Here is a 15,637-nt window from a genome sequence, read left to right as displayed (position 1 = left end):
TTTTTTTAAAGATTTTATTTATTCATTTGAGAGAGAATGAGAGAGAGCACATGAGAGGGGGGAGGGTCAGAGGGAGAAGCAGACTCCCCGCCAAGCAGGGAGCCCGATGCGGGACTTGATCCAGGGACTCCAGGATCATGACCTGAGCCGAAGGCAGTCGCTTAACCAACTGAGCCACCCAGGCGCCCGAGTTCATTTATCTTGTTGGAACCTAATGTAGTAGAAATGGTGCTTTGTAGGTGACAATTTTCTTAGCTCTTTCTGCTTCATCGGTCACAGTTTAATATGCACGTTTTTCTAAGAGTATGTTAGTTTAACCAATACGCGTGGGCTTTTCTTTGCCATGGACAATTGCTAGGAGTTTAACAGCCTTCTTGGGTCCTCAGGGTATGGAAGAGTACGAGAAGATGATGAAGACAGTGACGATGATGGCTCTGACGAGGAAATAGACGAGTCTCTGGTAAGGTGCTATTCTCACCATGTTGTCATGCACACAGTTCAGTGCCTGGAGCTTAAATGGGTTTTCTTTTGCTTCATTCAGGCCGCTCAGTTCTTAAATTCCGGCAATGTAAGGCACAGGCTACAGTTCTACATTGGAGAGCATTTGCTACCGTATAATATGACCGTGTATCAGGCAGTCCGGCAGTTCAGTATCCAGGCCGAGGACGAGCGGGAGTCCACGGACGATGAGAGCAACCCTCTGGGGAGAGCTGGTATTTGGACAAAGACTCATACAATATGGCAAGTCTGAAACTGACTTCGTTTGCTTTGTCATCAGCTTCGATATATTGTTTGTTTTGGAATTCATATTAATGGCTGGCTTACGTAAGGAAAGGGGACCCAAATCCTACATTTTATTATTAAAAGCCACTTCAAATATTTTATCTGTGTATGTGAATGCATGCATGTGCACACGTGTACGTGTGTATTTGCCTTCATTATGTCTCCGAGAAAACATGTGCTCGTGGGCAATAATCATAGTTTAAGTCAGCTCTTTAGATTCGTTTCAGGTCTTAAACAAGAGAAAAACGTCTCCAGAAGATTACATTCCTTTAGGTAATAAGAAGCTTGGCATCTCTGTGCCCTTAGAGGCATTTGGATGCAGCTTTCTGCATTGTTTGTTAATGTCTGCTACTTAGATTTAAAGAGAGCCAGTCTCCGGGTCGCCTGGGTAGCTCAGTCGGTTGAGCGGCCGACTCTTGATCTCTGCTCAGGTCTTGATCTCAGGGTTGTGAGTTCAAGCCCCACGTTGGGCTCCACGTAAAAAATAGAGCCATTCTTCTGTGAACCACCCGCAGAGTTCCTCAGGTGGCCCCTCCTGGGATAGTGGACTCTTTGTGGTCTCTTCTCGAAACAGTGCCATTGGTAATTCTCCAAATCCATAAGTAGGGAGAAACAGGATAGATCTCAGAGTTCTGGTAACTCTGGTGTCTGTGGGTCACACTTCGGCCCCTGTAGAATAGTTTTTATTTTTAAAATCTACATTTAGTTTATATACTCTCCAATCAATTTAGGTACAAACCCGTGAGAGAGGATGAAGAAAGTAATAAAGATTGTGTTGGTGGTAAAAGAGGAAGAGCCCAAACAGCTCCAACAAAAACATCCCCTAGAAATGCAAAAAAGCACGATGAGTTATGGCATGGTAAGTTGGTACATGGGAGGGAAAACAAATTGCCGTGGGGCAGTAGCCTTCTTGTCGTGGAAGTTTTAAAGGAGTGATTTATATCTAGCAGTGAAACCCTTGGATATAATGTAGAAAAGATGAGATTACCACAAATGAAAAATTTAGTACCTGCAAAATTAAATTTGGGAAGAAAATTGGGAAAAACTCATACTCGTTCCATGAAAAATTTATGTTTTCATGAAGGCTAAAACAAATTTCATTAGTAGAACACATTTACTAAAAAGACTGATCATGGTCAGGCAGGCCCTTCACTTTTGTCATTTATAATAATCTAACAATTATAGGGAGAATGAAAAGTTTTGCCAGGTAGTATAATGAGTACAGAATGGAGTAGCATGTCCCAGTTGATTTCTTTTCTTTTGTAGTATTTCCTTCCAGTCCGAGTGTGCTCCCCCAGCCACCCCCCTCCGCCATTTATGTGATGGTAGCAATGCTTTAGCTTTGGCTCAGGGTCATTCTTGGAGACCATCCCTATCCGGGAATTCCAAACAAAATGGTGTCAATTGCTGGAATTTTTCCTGCTCCACAGAAATAAGGACATTATAATAGTGTTGTGTTTTGTTTTTCATAAAACTAAGTTCTATTATAAAGGGTTTTTATTATGAGGTTTTTATGTCTATGTTTTTGATGTTAAAAATTGCCCTTTCTTTTATGGTAGTGATAGTGTTGTGATTTTTAATTCCTAAAAGTAAATGGCAACAGTTTCAACCCCTGACCCCCTGCCCAAGCTATTACTTAGTGAAATCTGAGAAGAGAAGAATCATAGATCCCCTTGGAAACTATCACAATCTCTCCTATGCTAAGCCTTGGATTAGATAACCAAATCTCTAAGATTTACAGTTGGGAATATTTGTCTATTTTACGTGGCCATTTTAAGCTGGATATAAAAATTAAAAGTCCAGGGAATTTATATAAAACTGAACTTAAATTTAAACATTTTGTCTTTATTCTTCTCTGGCCGTTTTATTCTTAGCCGTTGCTTCTTTTGAAAAGAAGAAATGGGAAATGAGTCAGTTTTTCTCCTTTACAGTTTATTTGGATATGGGAGGAAAGCAAAATTTGCATAAGCCTGTATGATTTATGCGTAAGATAAAGGGAAAAATGTTCAAGCGATCAATACTCTAAAGGGATACCAAACATTAGAGCCTCACAGCTTGTGGTTACTATTTTCGGGGTGATAGATGACACCAGCTCCTCGGCACAGCCTTTCTAACTTTGATCACACCTTACCTTTGATCTTTTGCCCTCTAGATGGAGTGTGCCCATCGGTATCAAATCCTTTAGAAGTTTACCTCATATCCACACCACCTGAAAATATAACTTTTGAAGACCCGTCATTAGATGTGATTCTTCTTTTAAGAGTTTTACATGCCATCAGTCGATACTGGTATTACTTGTATGATGTGAGTAATGTGGCCTGCTTATGGAGTTTCCCATTATATGTTGTGCATGGCACGTTACCTGTAGTTACTGTCAGTGGTTGATGAATTTTTGTTGTACTAGAAACAGACCAAATGATTCAGTTAAATGTGGGGATCATAGCCCAGTGAAATACAGCGTACTTACCAGTTGGAGCTTCTCCCCCACTTTCTGTTGCTGGCCTACATTCTTGGATTAGTGTTCTTCCTAGCTGTGACTTGTATCAAGTTAGGGTACAACGTGAAGAATGAGTGTGAATTCATAGTTAGAATTCTTTCAGTACATTTAAGCAAAAGTTCATTTGTCTGAGTTGAAATATATATTAAGTAAAAAGTCAAGTGGAAGTTGAGTGCTACTTTTGACATTTATATAATATAGGGAAGAATGACAGAATTGACCTTGCACAGAACATGAGCTGTCACATCAGTGATTGGGTCAGTACTAGTGGCCTGTAGGGGTTGTGGTATTTGAGCTATGCATTGTAGAAATTGTCATTTAGGTTGAGACACTCGAGTGAGAAGCTATATATTGTATATTGGGAACCAGGTGAAATCTAGGCACTCTGCATACATTTTTGGAGATAAAGAGTTAGTGAATATAATCCTAATGTTTTACTACATGTAGACCTTTTTTTTTTTTTTTTTAACGTTTTACAAAATGCAATGTGCAAGGAGATTATTCCAACTAGTGAATTTATTAACAGTAAGTTGACAGCAAAAGCAAATAGGCAGCTTCAAGATCCTTTAGTAATCATGACAGGAAACATCCCAACATGGCTTACTGAACTAGGAAAAACCTGGTAAGATGATCATTTCTGAAATAGTGACTTGGGAGTATGTTATTGTTGTGTTGGTCTTAATATATTTTGTTTCAAGAACAGTCTTCACTGAACCTATTTGAATGTGTTTAAGGAACATCATATTTGATCACAGCTTGCTTAATATTTAGTGTAGCTATCTATCTAGAGGAGGTGCCTCTAGCTGGGGTTAATATAAGATCTACTTGTGACAGTATGTGTCTGTATATATGAAACAGGAAAGTATGCAAGGATATTTAAAGAGCTTAAAATCCTCTGTCTTCATAAAGTTGGACTCCAAAGGTATAGTTGCTTGATTTTCTGAGCCTGTTTGGGTCCAGACTTAAATTCTCAGAGACCATAGAACTGTACAGATCAATACAGTAGTCAGTAGCCACATACATCTTTTTATATTTAGATCAAGGAAAATTAAGTAAATTAGAAATTAGTTTTTAGTCACATTAGCCACATCCTTATGTGGCTCCCCATGTGCGACAGAACAGATGGTAAATATTGGCATCACCATAGGAAGTGTTTTTAGCAGTTCTGTGTCAAGAACTTCCAAAATCCTACATCAAGAGGCAGTAGAACCTAATACTACTGTGGGGTTCCTTCTTTGGAAATCAGCATGGCTTTTGGGCTGGTTTGAGTGACTTAGCAATGCCGGGGCTGGGAGGAAAATCATGAGCTAGTAAAGCCATTATTATTATTTCTGTGTATGTGGTACAGGGATGGCTTGGCAGTGTCATGAAGCGGTGATCATATTTTAAAAACAGGGTTTGCTAGACAGGTTATACTTCCTGAAGGTCTTTGGGTAGAGTAAAGATCTTAAATAGACCTGATGTAAAGTATAGGATTTTTAATAGTTGAATTTCATATTTCACAGAGAAAAGCTGCTTAATGCATTATTACTTGATCACTTAGAGATTTCATCAAGAATTACGAAATTTCTTCAAAATTAGTTTGCCTAGACCGTTTTTATTGGTTCTATTTATAATTCTTATTTCTGTATCATATCAAAAGTTGTTTCTAATGTAGGGGTTTGTATGGTTTCTGATTCTAATTCAGATAATCTGTGTTGCATCTTTTTACAGCCCATTTTTCTTCCCTTTTGATACCCGGCAAATGCTTTTTTACGTAACTGCATTTGATCGGGACCGAGCAATGCAAAGATTACTTGATACCAACCCAGAAATCAACCAGTCTGATTCTCAAGATAGCAGAGTTGCACCTAGATTGGATAGAAAAAAAGTAAGTTTCTCCCCCAAAATATGTAAAGGTAAATTGCACCGAGCTTTTGACAATAACGGGAACACTAGAGATGTGATGCATGGGAGCAGTGCCTGGTGGCGCAGAGCCGTCCCTCAGTCACAGCCGTCTCTCTCCTTGTCTGTCTGCTCCCCTGGAGCAACTGGGCTTTCCTGTCAAGCTCTTGGAACCAGCCTGTCTGTGATTCTTCATCCTGAAGTTAAGAGTCCTTTTTTCCCCCCGTTTCTGAAATAATTTCTACAGTTCTTTTTTTCTTGGTTGCCATTAACTCTTGTGCCAAGAAAGAATCCTGTCTTCTCTCAGCAAGGGTTCTTTTTTTTTTTTTTAAATTAGGAACTCACACTGTAGCCTCCCTTTTATAATTGATCCTTTATGCAATAGGTAGAATTAACCAGATCCACTTTCTTCCCTTCGCACATCACTCTGATCAGAGATGACCGAAACGAGATTCTTGATGGGATTCCCGGCTGAAGCCTAGTCAGCCCCTGTGTTGCTGATCTCAGCTTCCTGGGCTTCTCATCTTGGCTCCACATTCAGAGCTATGACCGCCCCGCTCTGAGCCATTCCAGCGGGGACCCCGTCCTCCATTTCTGACACTGCACCACCTTTTACTTCTGATGACTCTGTTCGTGTTCCTCTTTTGTGCTGAGGATTCTTACTCAAGTCTGTCTTTCCAAAACCTGTAACTCTAAGACTCCTGAGAGCCATTAGTAATGACATTAAAAGAGGGGTTAGAAGGAATGAGAAGCAAAACAAAAAAAACCTTAACACTTTTTGTCTGTTCTGCAAAGCCTTGCTGTTTCTAGATTTGTATCATTAGGATTGTGTCAGTGGTGGTCGTTGGTGGAGTTTGGAAATCTAGCAGAACCTGTCTCGTCCCCAGGAATCTCAGTAGTAGATGTTTGTAGTTGTGCTTATAGGATCTCTGCAGGTCGGGGCCAGGAGGTTTCAGCTCACCTGTCTCACCTGCCATCCCCATACCGATCTCTCCATATGTAACTGTAAATGTGCCCAGAGAGATGCCATGCAGCTGGAGCTCTGACTTGCACTGCTGTCTGGCAAGGTTACAGAGAGCCTTTCTTATCCACCTTGAACTTTGTGAACCTGCCATGGGCTCCATAATATTTACACTTAACTTCTAGTTTTGCTGTCCATGTTTGTAGCAATGCAGCTACTTCTTAACCTTTTCTGAGGTGTGCTTTTATAGAAATAGTCTTGGGAAGTGTGAGTGGCTCAGCCAGCTCAGCGTCCGACTCTTGGTTTTGGCGGGCTCCATGCTGGGCTTGGAATCTGCTTAAGATTCTCTCTCTCCCTCTCCATCTGCCCCTTCCCGCACTCGAGCATACACATGCGCACTGTCTCTTGTGCGCGCTCTCTCAAATAAATAAATTTTTAACAGTTGATTTTTGGTTTTTTTTCTTGCACTGCGAGAAATGCCACCTGTTTATTATTAAAGTGTAATATGAGCATCATTTCCTCACCTTTGTACTTTGTTTTTTAGCGTACTGTGAACAGAGAGGAGCTGCTGAAGCAAGCGGAGTCTGTGATGCAAGATCTGGGTAGCTCCCGGGCCATGTTAGAAATCCAGTATGAAAATGAGGTGAGCTCATGAGCGTGGATGGTTTTCGACTTAATTTGTGCCTTCAATAAGACTTTGTTGGTCCCCTGAAATTCTAAAAGACAATTGGAAATTTATCTAAAACTGGAGATTTGCTCTGTTTTGGATGATCTTGGAAGGTCGAAGCTTTCCAGTTTCCAAGATTAAGTTGTATAGGAAAAGACGGGATTTTTTTTCTTGCGTAAGAGCAAACGTTTGTATAATTGTTAGGTTGATAAAGTGAAAGGATGTTTTAAGCATACCTTTCAAAATGTTTGAACTGCCTTTAAAAAAAATCAGATATAACCTGTATAATAAATGCACACTTACAACATGTACAGTTCTAGTTGTACAAATTCTGATGTCCTGATGCATTCGGTCTGGGATCACTACCACATCAAGATCAAGAAAAAAATCCCATCACCACAAACTGCTCTCTTAGACCACTTTGTGGTTCGCACCCTCCCCCTGACCCCCAGACAACTGGCGTCTATTTTCTGTCCTGTAGTTTTGTCTTTCTTACAAATGCCATAGGAGGTGGAATCCTACAGTATGTAGCCATTGGTGTTACTCTTGTAGCACTTAGTATAATGCTTTTGAGATTCATCCATGCTGTTGCAGGTATCGTTTGTTTCCTTTTATCACAAATAATAAGAGTCTGTTGTATGGATACTTCAGGAAATGTTTCATCACCAGGTGATGCACATTGTAGTTTCCAGTTTTTGACACTTATGTGAATAATGCTGCTGTGAACATTTGGGTACAAGTCTTTGTATAGACATATGTTTTTATTTCTCTTAGGTAAATTCTTCAGGGATGAATTGCTAAGTTACTTAGTAAGATATGTTTTTACTTTATGAGAAACACCAAACTGTTTTTCCAAGTAGCTTTGTGATTTCCCATTCCCACCAGCGATGGAGCTTGGGAGTTTGAGTTGCTTGCCATGCTCACCAGCCCTCAGGTCTTATCTTTTTAATTTGGGGTATTCCAGGGGGTTTACAGTGGTATGTCATTGTGTTCTGTTTGCATTTTTCTGATTGTTTTACTAACCATTCATATATCTTCTCTGGAGAAGTGTCCATCCATGTTTCCATCATCGTGTTTTATGATTAAGTTGTTAAGAGTTCTTTATTACTCTGGATACAGGTTCTTTTTGAAATAAGTGTTTGCAAATGTTTTCTTCCAGTCTGTAGTTTATCTTTCAGTTTCCTCATGAAATGTCTTTGGAAGAGCAGAAGTTTTTAATTTTGTTGAAATCCAATTTATCAAAAAAATTTTTTTTTCTGGTTTGTGCTTTTTTTATCCCAGGAAATTTTCCCCTCACCCTTGGTTTTCAGAGATTTTTTTTCCCCCATGTGTTTTTAGAAGTTTTATAGTTTGGCTCTCATACTGAGGCCTATAATCCATTTTTAGTTATATATAGCATAAAGTAAGGAGTTAAGGATATTTTTGCTTTTTTCTAAATATGGGCTGTTTCATTTTTCCAGCACCATTTGTTTGAAAAGGCATACTTCTCCCATATTGAATGACCTTGGCACCTCTTTTTGAAAATGAGTCTATTGTGAATATTTGGATCTATTTCTCGATTTTCTGTTGTTTTTTATTAATCTATACTGTCTTGATTACTATATCTTTTTTTTTTTTTTAAGATTTTATTTATTTATTTGAGAGAGAGAATGAGAAAGAGAGAGCACATGGGAGGGGGGAGGGTCAGAAGGAGAAGCAGACTCCCTGCTGAGCAGGAAGCCGGATGCGGGACTCGATCCTGAGACTCCAGGATCATGACCTGAGCCTAAGGCAGTCGCTTAACCAACTGAGCCACCCAGGCGCCCATTGATTACTATATCTTTATAGTTAGTCTTGAAGGCAGGTAGTGTGAGCCCTCCAACTTCTTCGTCAAAGTTTTGGTTATTTCCCATTCCCCAGTATTTCCATGTAAATTTTAGAATCAGCTTGTCAGTGTCTACAAAAGGTCTCACAGGATATTGATTGGGGTTGTGTTGAATTTTGGTCAGTTTGGGAGAAAATTGACATATATTGTAGTTCTTGAGCACCATGTAGACTTCCATTTGTTTAGGCCTTTTTCTCTCTCGCAGTTTTCACTTATAGAGAGGTCTTCCATGTGCATATTTTATTAAATTTCTACCCAAAATTTCATGTTTTGTGATGATGTTGAAAAGGATACTCTCCTTATTTTAGTTTGTAGAAATACAGTTGGTTTTTTTAATCTTCACTTTATTTTATGTGACCTTGATAATGACTGGTTCTAATAACTTTTTAATAGATCATTTAGGATTATTGCAGAACCCAGGTTTGGGAAACTTCTGGAAAGGGCTGGATAAAATATTCAGGGGTTGTGGGCCCTACAGTCTCCCTTGCAACTACTCCATTTTGCCTTTGTTGTACAAGCAGGAAAATGGCCGTAGACCGTACTTACACAAATGAGCCTGGCCGTGTTCCAACAAAATTTTATTGTCAATGAAATTTGGAGTTCATATAATTTTCACATGTGGTGAGATAATATTCACGTTTTTTCAACCACTGAAATTGTAAAAACCACCCTTAGATTTGCAGATGGTACAAAAACAGGAAGTGGGCCAGAGCTGCAGTTTGCTAAGCTGTGTTGTTGGACAGTTGTGTCGGCTGTGAAAAATACGATTTTACTTCCTTTCTATTCTAACCTTTGTCATTTACTTCTTTTTAAACAGCCTGGACAGTCCATCAAAAGATTCAAATAATGGTTTTCTCTATATTTTAACTAGGAAATACTGAGTCTCTTGGGGATACTTTCCTCCCTCTTTCCCCTGAATATTTTTAAGACAAAACTTGAGAATGTTTGACTTTTAAAACTTTTATAGATGCCTCAGTTTTCTTGTCTTAAAATCTGAGTTATAGTACAGCCTCTAACAGTCTGCAGTATTACCTGTGCTTATCCAAGGAATTTTAATTATGATTTTGATTTTTCTTAGGCATTTTTATCTCATTAAGACTTTTGAAAAGTTATTTTGAGTGTTACTTAGTCATGAAAACGAAAACTTGAAGTAGTTGTGACCTGGGAGGTGTACAGTATGCTAGGGATCCGGGTTGTGGCAGAGTTCCTGTAGTCCAAGGATTACAGTGTAGTTGATTACAGTGCATATGGCTGATGAGTGGCGTAGGTATCAAGTGGATGAGGCTTTCAGACAAGTCCTACTGTCCCAGGAGTGTGTGGGCAGGGTCACAGAGTTAGACCTTAATGGAAGTGAGTGAGAGAATTAGGGGACCAAAGGTTGTGGCTCTAGCAAAGGATTGGGCTTGGTGGTGAGGGGCAGGAGTAAATGCTCTGGAAGTGATGGGACAGAGGGAGATGGAGTGGAGGCCTTGACTGCTGGGATAAGAAATTGGAATGGTCTTTTGAATCCACCCTGATTGGGACCGTGCTTCTTGCTCATAGGATACAGGTTTTTAGATGTTTACATGCTCCGGTTTCTTCTTCATAAAACTGCAAGACCTCTGCTCCAGCTGACTTCTTTTCCTGAGTTTATTTTAACTTTGATTTTTACTTTTTTACTCCAGTATATTTTTTTGTTGCCAGGAATGTCTTTCCTTCCCTGTCGCATCCTTCATGGTTCTGTTCAAATTGCATCTCACGTGGAACCTAAACAGGTTCAGAATAGCATCACATTGATCGTTCTTAGGTCATCAGGATTGAGTTACTGATACAGAAATCATCATTTTATAATCTTCATTGCTGGATCCTACCTACTAATTATGGAGAAGATTCTAGGAGGATCATTGGGGAATAAGGCTTGGGAGGAGTACTGACTTTTTGTATACAAAGAGCCTCAGGTTGTAAATCAGATTCAACCATACAAGTGTGCAGGTGGCCATTAGGAAGACTTCAGAGTAGCTCTAGAAGAATCCTGATTCAAAATATCAAATCCAGGGGCGCCTGGGTGGCTCAGTCGTTAAGCGTCTGCCTTCGGCTCAGGTCATGATCTCAGGATCCTGGGATCGAGCCCCGCATCAGGCTCCCTGCTCCGCGGGAGGTCTGCTTCTCCCTCTCCCACTCCCCCTGCTTGTGTTCCCTCTATCTCTGTGTCTCTCTCTGTCAAATAAATAAAAAACTTTAAAAAACAAAAAACAAAATATCAAATCCAGGGGCGCCTGGGTGGCTCAGTCATTCATTAAGCGTCTGCCTTCAGCTCAGGTCATGATCCCAGGGTCCTGGGATCGAGCCCCTCATGGGGCTCCCTGCTCAGCGGGAAGCCTGCTTCTCCCTCTCCCACTGCCCCTTCTTGTGTTCCCTCTCTCACTGTCTCTCTCTTGTCAAATAAATAAATAAAATCTTTAAAAAAAAAAAAAATCCAAATGGGCCCCATCTTGAACAGGGAATGATTGGTAAACCAGTCTTTGGGCTCAGAGAGTCTTTAGGCCCCAGAATTGGCTGGGGCTACGAGTGACCAAGCTTCGGGCGGGTGAAGTGTTAAGAGTGTGGACTGTGGAGCCTGGCATCAGCGCTAACTGACCCTGATGCCGGGGGGGTTCTGTAAAGTCCTGGTGATGCCTCAACAGGGGCAGAAGAGATGGGCCTTTCTCATCCTGTGCTGTAGATTGACTAACAATAGAACATTGTCACGTGTTAAGCGCTAGTATGTGTTAGCTTTTGAAAGGCAAAGACTCAAAAGTTTTGAGTCAGACAAGTTGTCAAAACTCATTTTTCTGTGTTTTTACTTCTAGAGCTTTATACTTTTCCTTCCTTTAAAAAACAAACGAAGCAAAACCAAAGTACCTACCTTTCTAGTGGAGTGGCTGAGTAGAAGAGATGCCTGAAAAGATCAGGTTGATCTATGACAGGGCCACTGGCCATCCCAGGGTACGGGGTGAATTTCCAGATCAGCTTTGACCTCCTTCCACCCTCACAGATTTGCAGTGATGATGTGTTTACAGTGATACTCATGCCATTTAATATTTTAAGTCTGTTTTACCTTTAGAAATAACAGCCCATTCCTTGGATGAAGGAATTAGACTGATCTGATTTGTGATTTCTATTTAGCCGAGGGTAATTATGCTAAAGGGAGGGGAAAAAATTGTTTCTAAAGCACCATCTGGTGGATATCAGATGTTATTGCAGTTTTTTTCTTTTCTCTTGGCCTCTCTTCTTTCCCTTCCTTCTTTCCCTTCCTTCCTCTCCTCCACAAAATTCCTACCATCACAGAACTTTTTTTTTTTTTTCACATACTTACGCATATGTATATGTTAGGCCGCATGATGAAGAAAAATAAAGAAAAACAAGATGGATTGCTATGAAGAAGAGATAGGGTGGTCTAAGAGGACGTTTGAGCCGAGGCAAGTCATTAGCATTTAGGGAAGGGTGTCTCTAGCAAAGAACAGAGAAGCAAAAGCCCCTGGCCCTTTGCACAATGACTGGCTAGAGTAGGAGTCAAGCTGTGGGAGGGGTCACCGAGGTCGTGCAGGCCGTGGAAGAACTTGAGCTTTTGCATTGAGTGAGATGGGAGGTCTCTCAGCACTGTGAGACTAGACTAGGAGATGCCGAGAGCGTTGGTGCAGAGACCATGCAGGAGGCTCTAGCAGTAGATGAGGTAAGGGACCAGTTCGGAATATATTTTGAAAGCGGGGCTTACAGTGTTGAATGATGGGTTGGGATGTCGGGGTAAGAAAAAAAAAAAAAAAAGAAAAGCCAAGGTTTTGTTGGAGCCTTGGGCAAATGCAGGTGCCATTCCATTTACTGCTATGGAATACTAACAAAGGGAACGAGGGTGGTTCCAGAAGGTGTCACCACATCCAACCTGATATGTCACTGTTTGCAAAGTTAGAGTGAAATATTTGGTGGATTGCATCTAATCTGTTAAGCTAGTTTGGATACTTTTTAAAAGTAACTATGGTAATGATAATACCCATTATTTGCGAATAATCTCTAAGTGAACTCTAGTTCTCTTGACCAGGATGGTGGTTTGATGTAGCCTATAAACGATGATATTAACTTGTCGTTAGCTGGATATCTGATTTATGGTCCGAGCTGGTAGGTCTTGATAGAACATGAAGGAATAACTAGGCTATGAACGTGGACATGGGATGCCTCCATGATCATGGAGGAGTTGTTTTCATTCAAAGATGGACAGTCACGTCAAGGCTGGTTTTAAAAATACCAATGCCCAGGCTCTAAACCAGACGTGTCAGACAAGAATCTTTAGGACATGCTCACCATCTCCATGTGTACATACTGATACAGCTCTCAGGAGCTTCCAGGGCACCGTGGGGCTTGAGAAGCCCCAACATATGCTCTGAGGCTAAGTGAGCCTGGTGGGTGCTGGCATGGGTCTGGCCTTCTCTGAGCCCTGTGTTACTCAGCAAACCACTGTTCAGCGGCTGCTGTGTGTCCGGGCACTCCCGAGGGTACAGAGGTGAATTAAAATTGCCCTCGAGGGAGAAATGGCAAACACATACTGAAGTTGTGGCAGTGTGATGTGATGTGAGAAGTCGCTGAACAACAAGTCCTAGAGAAAAAGGAGCAGAGTCACTGGGCAAACAGGAAGCTTCTCCTGAGATGATATTTGAGCTGGTTTCAGGCTAAGAGCTCACCCAAGGGGGCTCTGGGAGGAGCTCCATCCTCAGACAAAGCCATCTTATTCGCCGGGGGTGCGAGAGCTGCACAGGTACCGTCAGTATATAAGCCTGAAGCAGATGATGGGAATGTGAGGGTCCTGGGCAGTAACAAAGGGTGGCTCGTTCTTGTTCCAGGCGACCAAGCCTGGAGGAGCACCATCAGGACAGTTTGGGGAATGATGCATGAAATACACAGTTGCTGTTAGTATCCATATTGCAAAAAGGTTGGCCCAAGAAAAAGGCAGCGTAAACTCTGAAAATTTGAAATTGTTCTACTTTTGTTCTTCTGTAGGTTGGTACAGGTCTTGGGCCTACACTGGAGTTTTATGCACTTGTATCTCAGGAACTACAGAGAGCTGACTTGGGTCTCTGGAGAGGTGAAGAAGTGACTCTTAGCAATCCAAAAGGTAAGATTGATTTGTGAGGCAGTCAGTTTGTGTTTTTCAGATCAGGTAGAAGGGCCTTTATAATTCATTAAACAGATTGAATTTCTAGGAGAGGGCCATGGTGTCTGACCTTAATTCAACTTCTAGCCTTTGTTTTCTCTTTTATCAAATTAGGGAGAGCCTTCCAGCTCTAAAGGACTTCATTCCGTGATCTGATTTTTGAGAATACTGAATTTCTTAGATGTTCTTAGTTACCCGGTTTTGTCTTGTTTTGTTTTGGGAAATAGCATCTAAAGTTTTGTGACTTGCTCATTTTATAGGAAGCCAAGAAGGGACCAAGTATATTCAAAACCTCCAGGGCCTGTTTGCGCTTCCCTTTGGTAGGACGGCTAAGCCAGCTCACATCGCAAAGGTTAAGATGAAGTTTCGCTTCTTAGGAAAATTAATGGCCAAGGCTATCATGGATTTCAGATTGGTAAGTTTAGGATTATTTGCTTGTCTACGATTTTTTTGTATCTGTGTATTCTGAAAGTATCTTAATCCCCTGCACTCCATGCTGTATTTTAAAACAGTGTTTCACAGACTTTAATGTGCATATGAATTACGTGAGGAGTCTATTTAAAATGCTAATTTGGTTTCAATGGCTCAGGGGTGAGGCCCACGATTGCACATTTTCTTTTTTCTTTTTGTTTGCTGCTTTTCTCATTAAAGATACCACATTTTCATACAAGCTCCCAGGTGATGCCAAAGTGCTGTTACGAACCATTTCTTCAGTAGCAAGGGTCCAGAGAATCAGGCAACGTGAGTGAAGGGTGGTTTTAAAGTATTTGTTATTAGATTTTTAATTGATTTAGGAAAGCCTGAGCTTTCTGCAGCTGAACTGCAGTAAGTCATCATTGGAGTGCCAGAGGGAAAATAACCTGTGAACTAAGTATTAACAGAGGTCTGAGTGTTGCCAGGCTTTTCTTCATTTCCTCTTCTCACATTTTCTGAGATGCTTGGTCAGTATGTAGAAGACCTTTTTTTTCATCTAGTGTCAAATTTCCAAGCTCACAGTTTCGCTGTGCCCACAGAATGGGTTGTTAATCAGTTATTTTAGAAGTTACATTTTTTCAGTTTTAATTAGTTGGTTCTTTTTAACCTCTTCCCCCCCCCCCCAAATGTGCAGTAATACAAACTACAGTGGAATTTAGTTACTCGGCCCCAAATAGAGTAAGATTCCTATAAACATGTCTTAGTTTGGAGACCCTTATGGAGAATATATGTCCATCATTGAATAGATAAGCTTTTCAGGGTGAGTGTTTAAATAGGATTCTTTGGTGTACTAAGTTTTTCACAATATCGGGGCCCCAAATTGGGTTTAAATGGGAACAATTGTGTATAATGAGAGAGACAGTTCTAAAATGTTTTTTTGGAGGGGTGGTTATTATTACTCAGCCTTTTAAACAATCTCGTAAAGTGTCAGTTATAGAACTGAGGCAATTCTAAAAGCTTAGTGTGACTGTTAGAATATTTTGTATATTTCGTTTCAGGTGGACCTTCCCCTTGGCTTACCCTTTTATAAGTGGATGCTGAGGCAGGAAACTTCACTGACATCGCATGATTTGTTTGACATTGACCCGGTTGTAGCCAGATCAGTGTATCACCTAGAAGACATTGTCAGACAGAAGAAAAGACTTGAACAAGATAAATCCCAGGTAAGCTTAGAAGATGAGGAAATGGGGACACCTGGGTGGCTCAGTCAGTTGAAGGGTCTGCCTTCGGCTCAGGTCATGATCCCAAGGTCCTGGGATCGAGTCCCACATCGGGCTCCTTGCTCAACGGGGAACTTGCTTCTCCCTCTCTCTGCCTGTCGCCCCCCTACCCCCGCTTGTGCATGC

The 15,637-nt window shown here is 41.0% G+C and overlaps 1 protein-coding gene across 2 annotated transcripts in view; it reads left to right on the top strand.

Annotated features, from left to right (window-relative positions):
* TRIP12 (thyroid hormone receptor interactor 12) overlaps positions 1-15,637 on the top strand; it is a 140,041-nt gene that overhangs the window by 115,523 nt on the left and 8,881 nt on the right. Inside the window, exons 26-35 of one of the 2 annotated variants that reach the window (XM_021682990.2) lie at positions 387-460; positions 542-741; positions 1,515-1,642; positions 2,936-3,087; positions 3,760-3,902; positions 4,994-5,150; positions 6,670-6,768; positions 13,664-13,778; positions 14,078-14,232; positions 15,290-15,454. In XM_021682990.2, the coding sequence (XP_021538665.1) occupies positions 387-460; positions 542-741; positions 1,515-1,642; positions 2,936-3,087; positions 3,760-3,902; positions 4,994-5,150; positions 6,670-6,768; positions 13,664-13,778; positions 14,078-14,232; positions 15,290-15,454 (1,388 nt within the window). Of the gene's footprint in view, positions 1-386; positions 461-541; positions 742-1,514; positions 1,643-2,935; positions 3,088-3,757; positions 3,903-4,993; positions 5,151-6,669; positions 6,769-13,663; positions 13,779-14,077; positions 14,233-15,289; positions 15,455-15,637 lie in introns of both variants that reach the window. The other variant, XM_044913769.1, reaches the window with a different exon arrangement.

This window comes from Neomonachus schauinslandi, chromosome 3 (genome assembly GCF_002201575.2).
Source record: "Neomonachus schauinslandi chromosome 3, ASM220157v2, whole genome shotgun sequence".
NCBI classification, from domain to species: Eukaryota; Metazoa; Chordata; class Mammalia; order Carnivora; family Phocidae; genus Neomonachus; species Neomonachus schauinslandi.
Note: the sequence above shows the minus strand (reverse complement) of the source record. Positions and strands in the feature narration are given on the sequence as shown.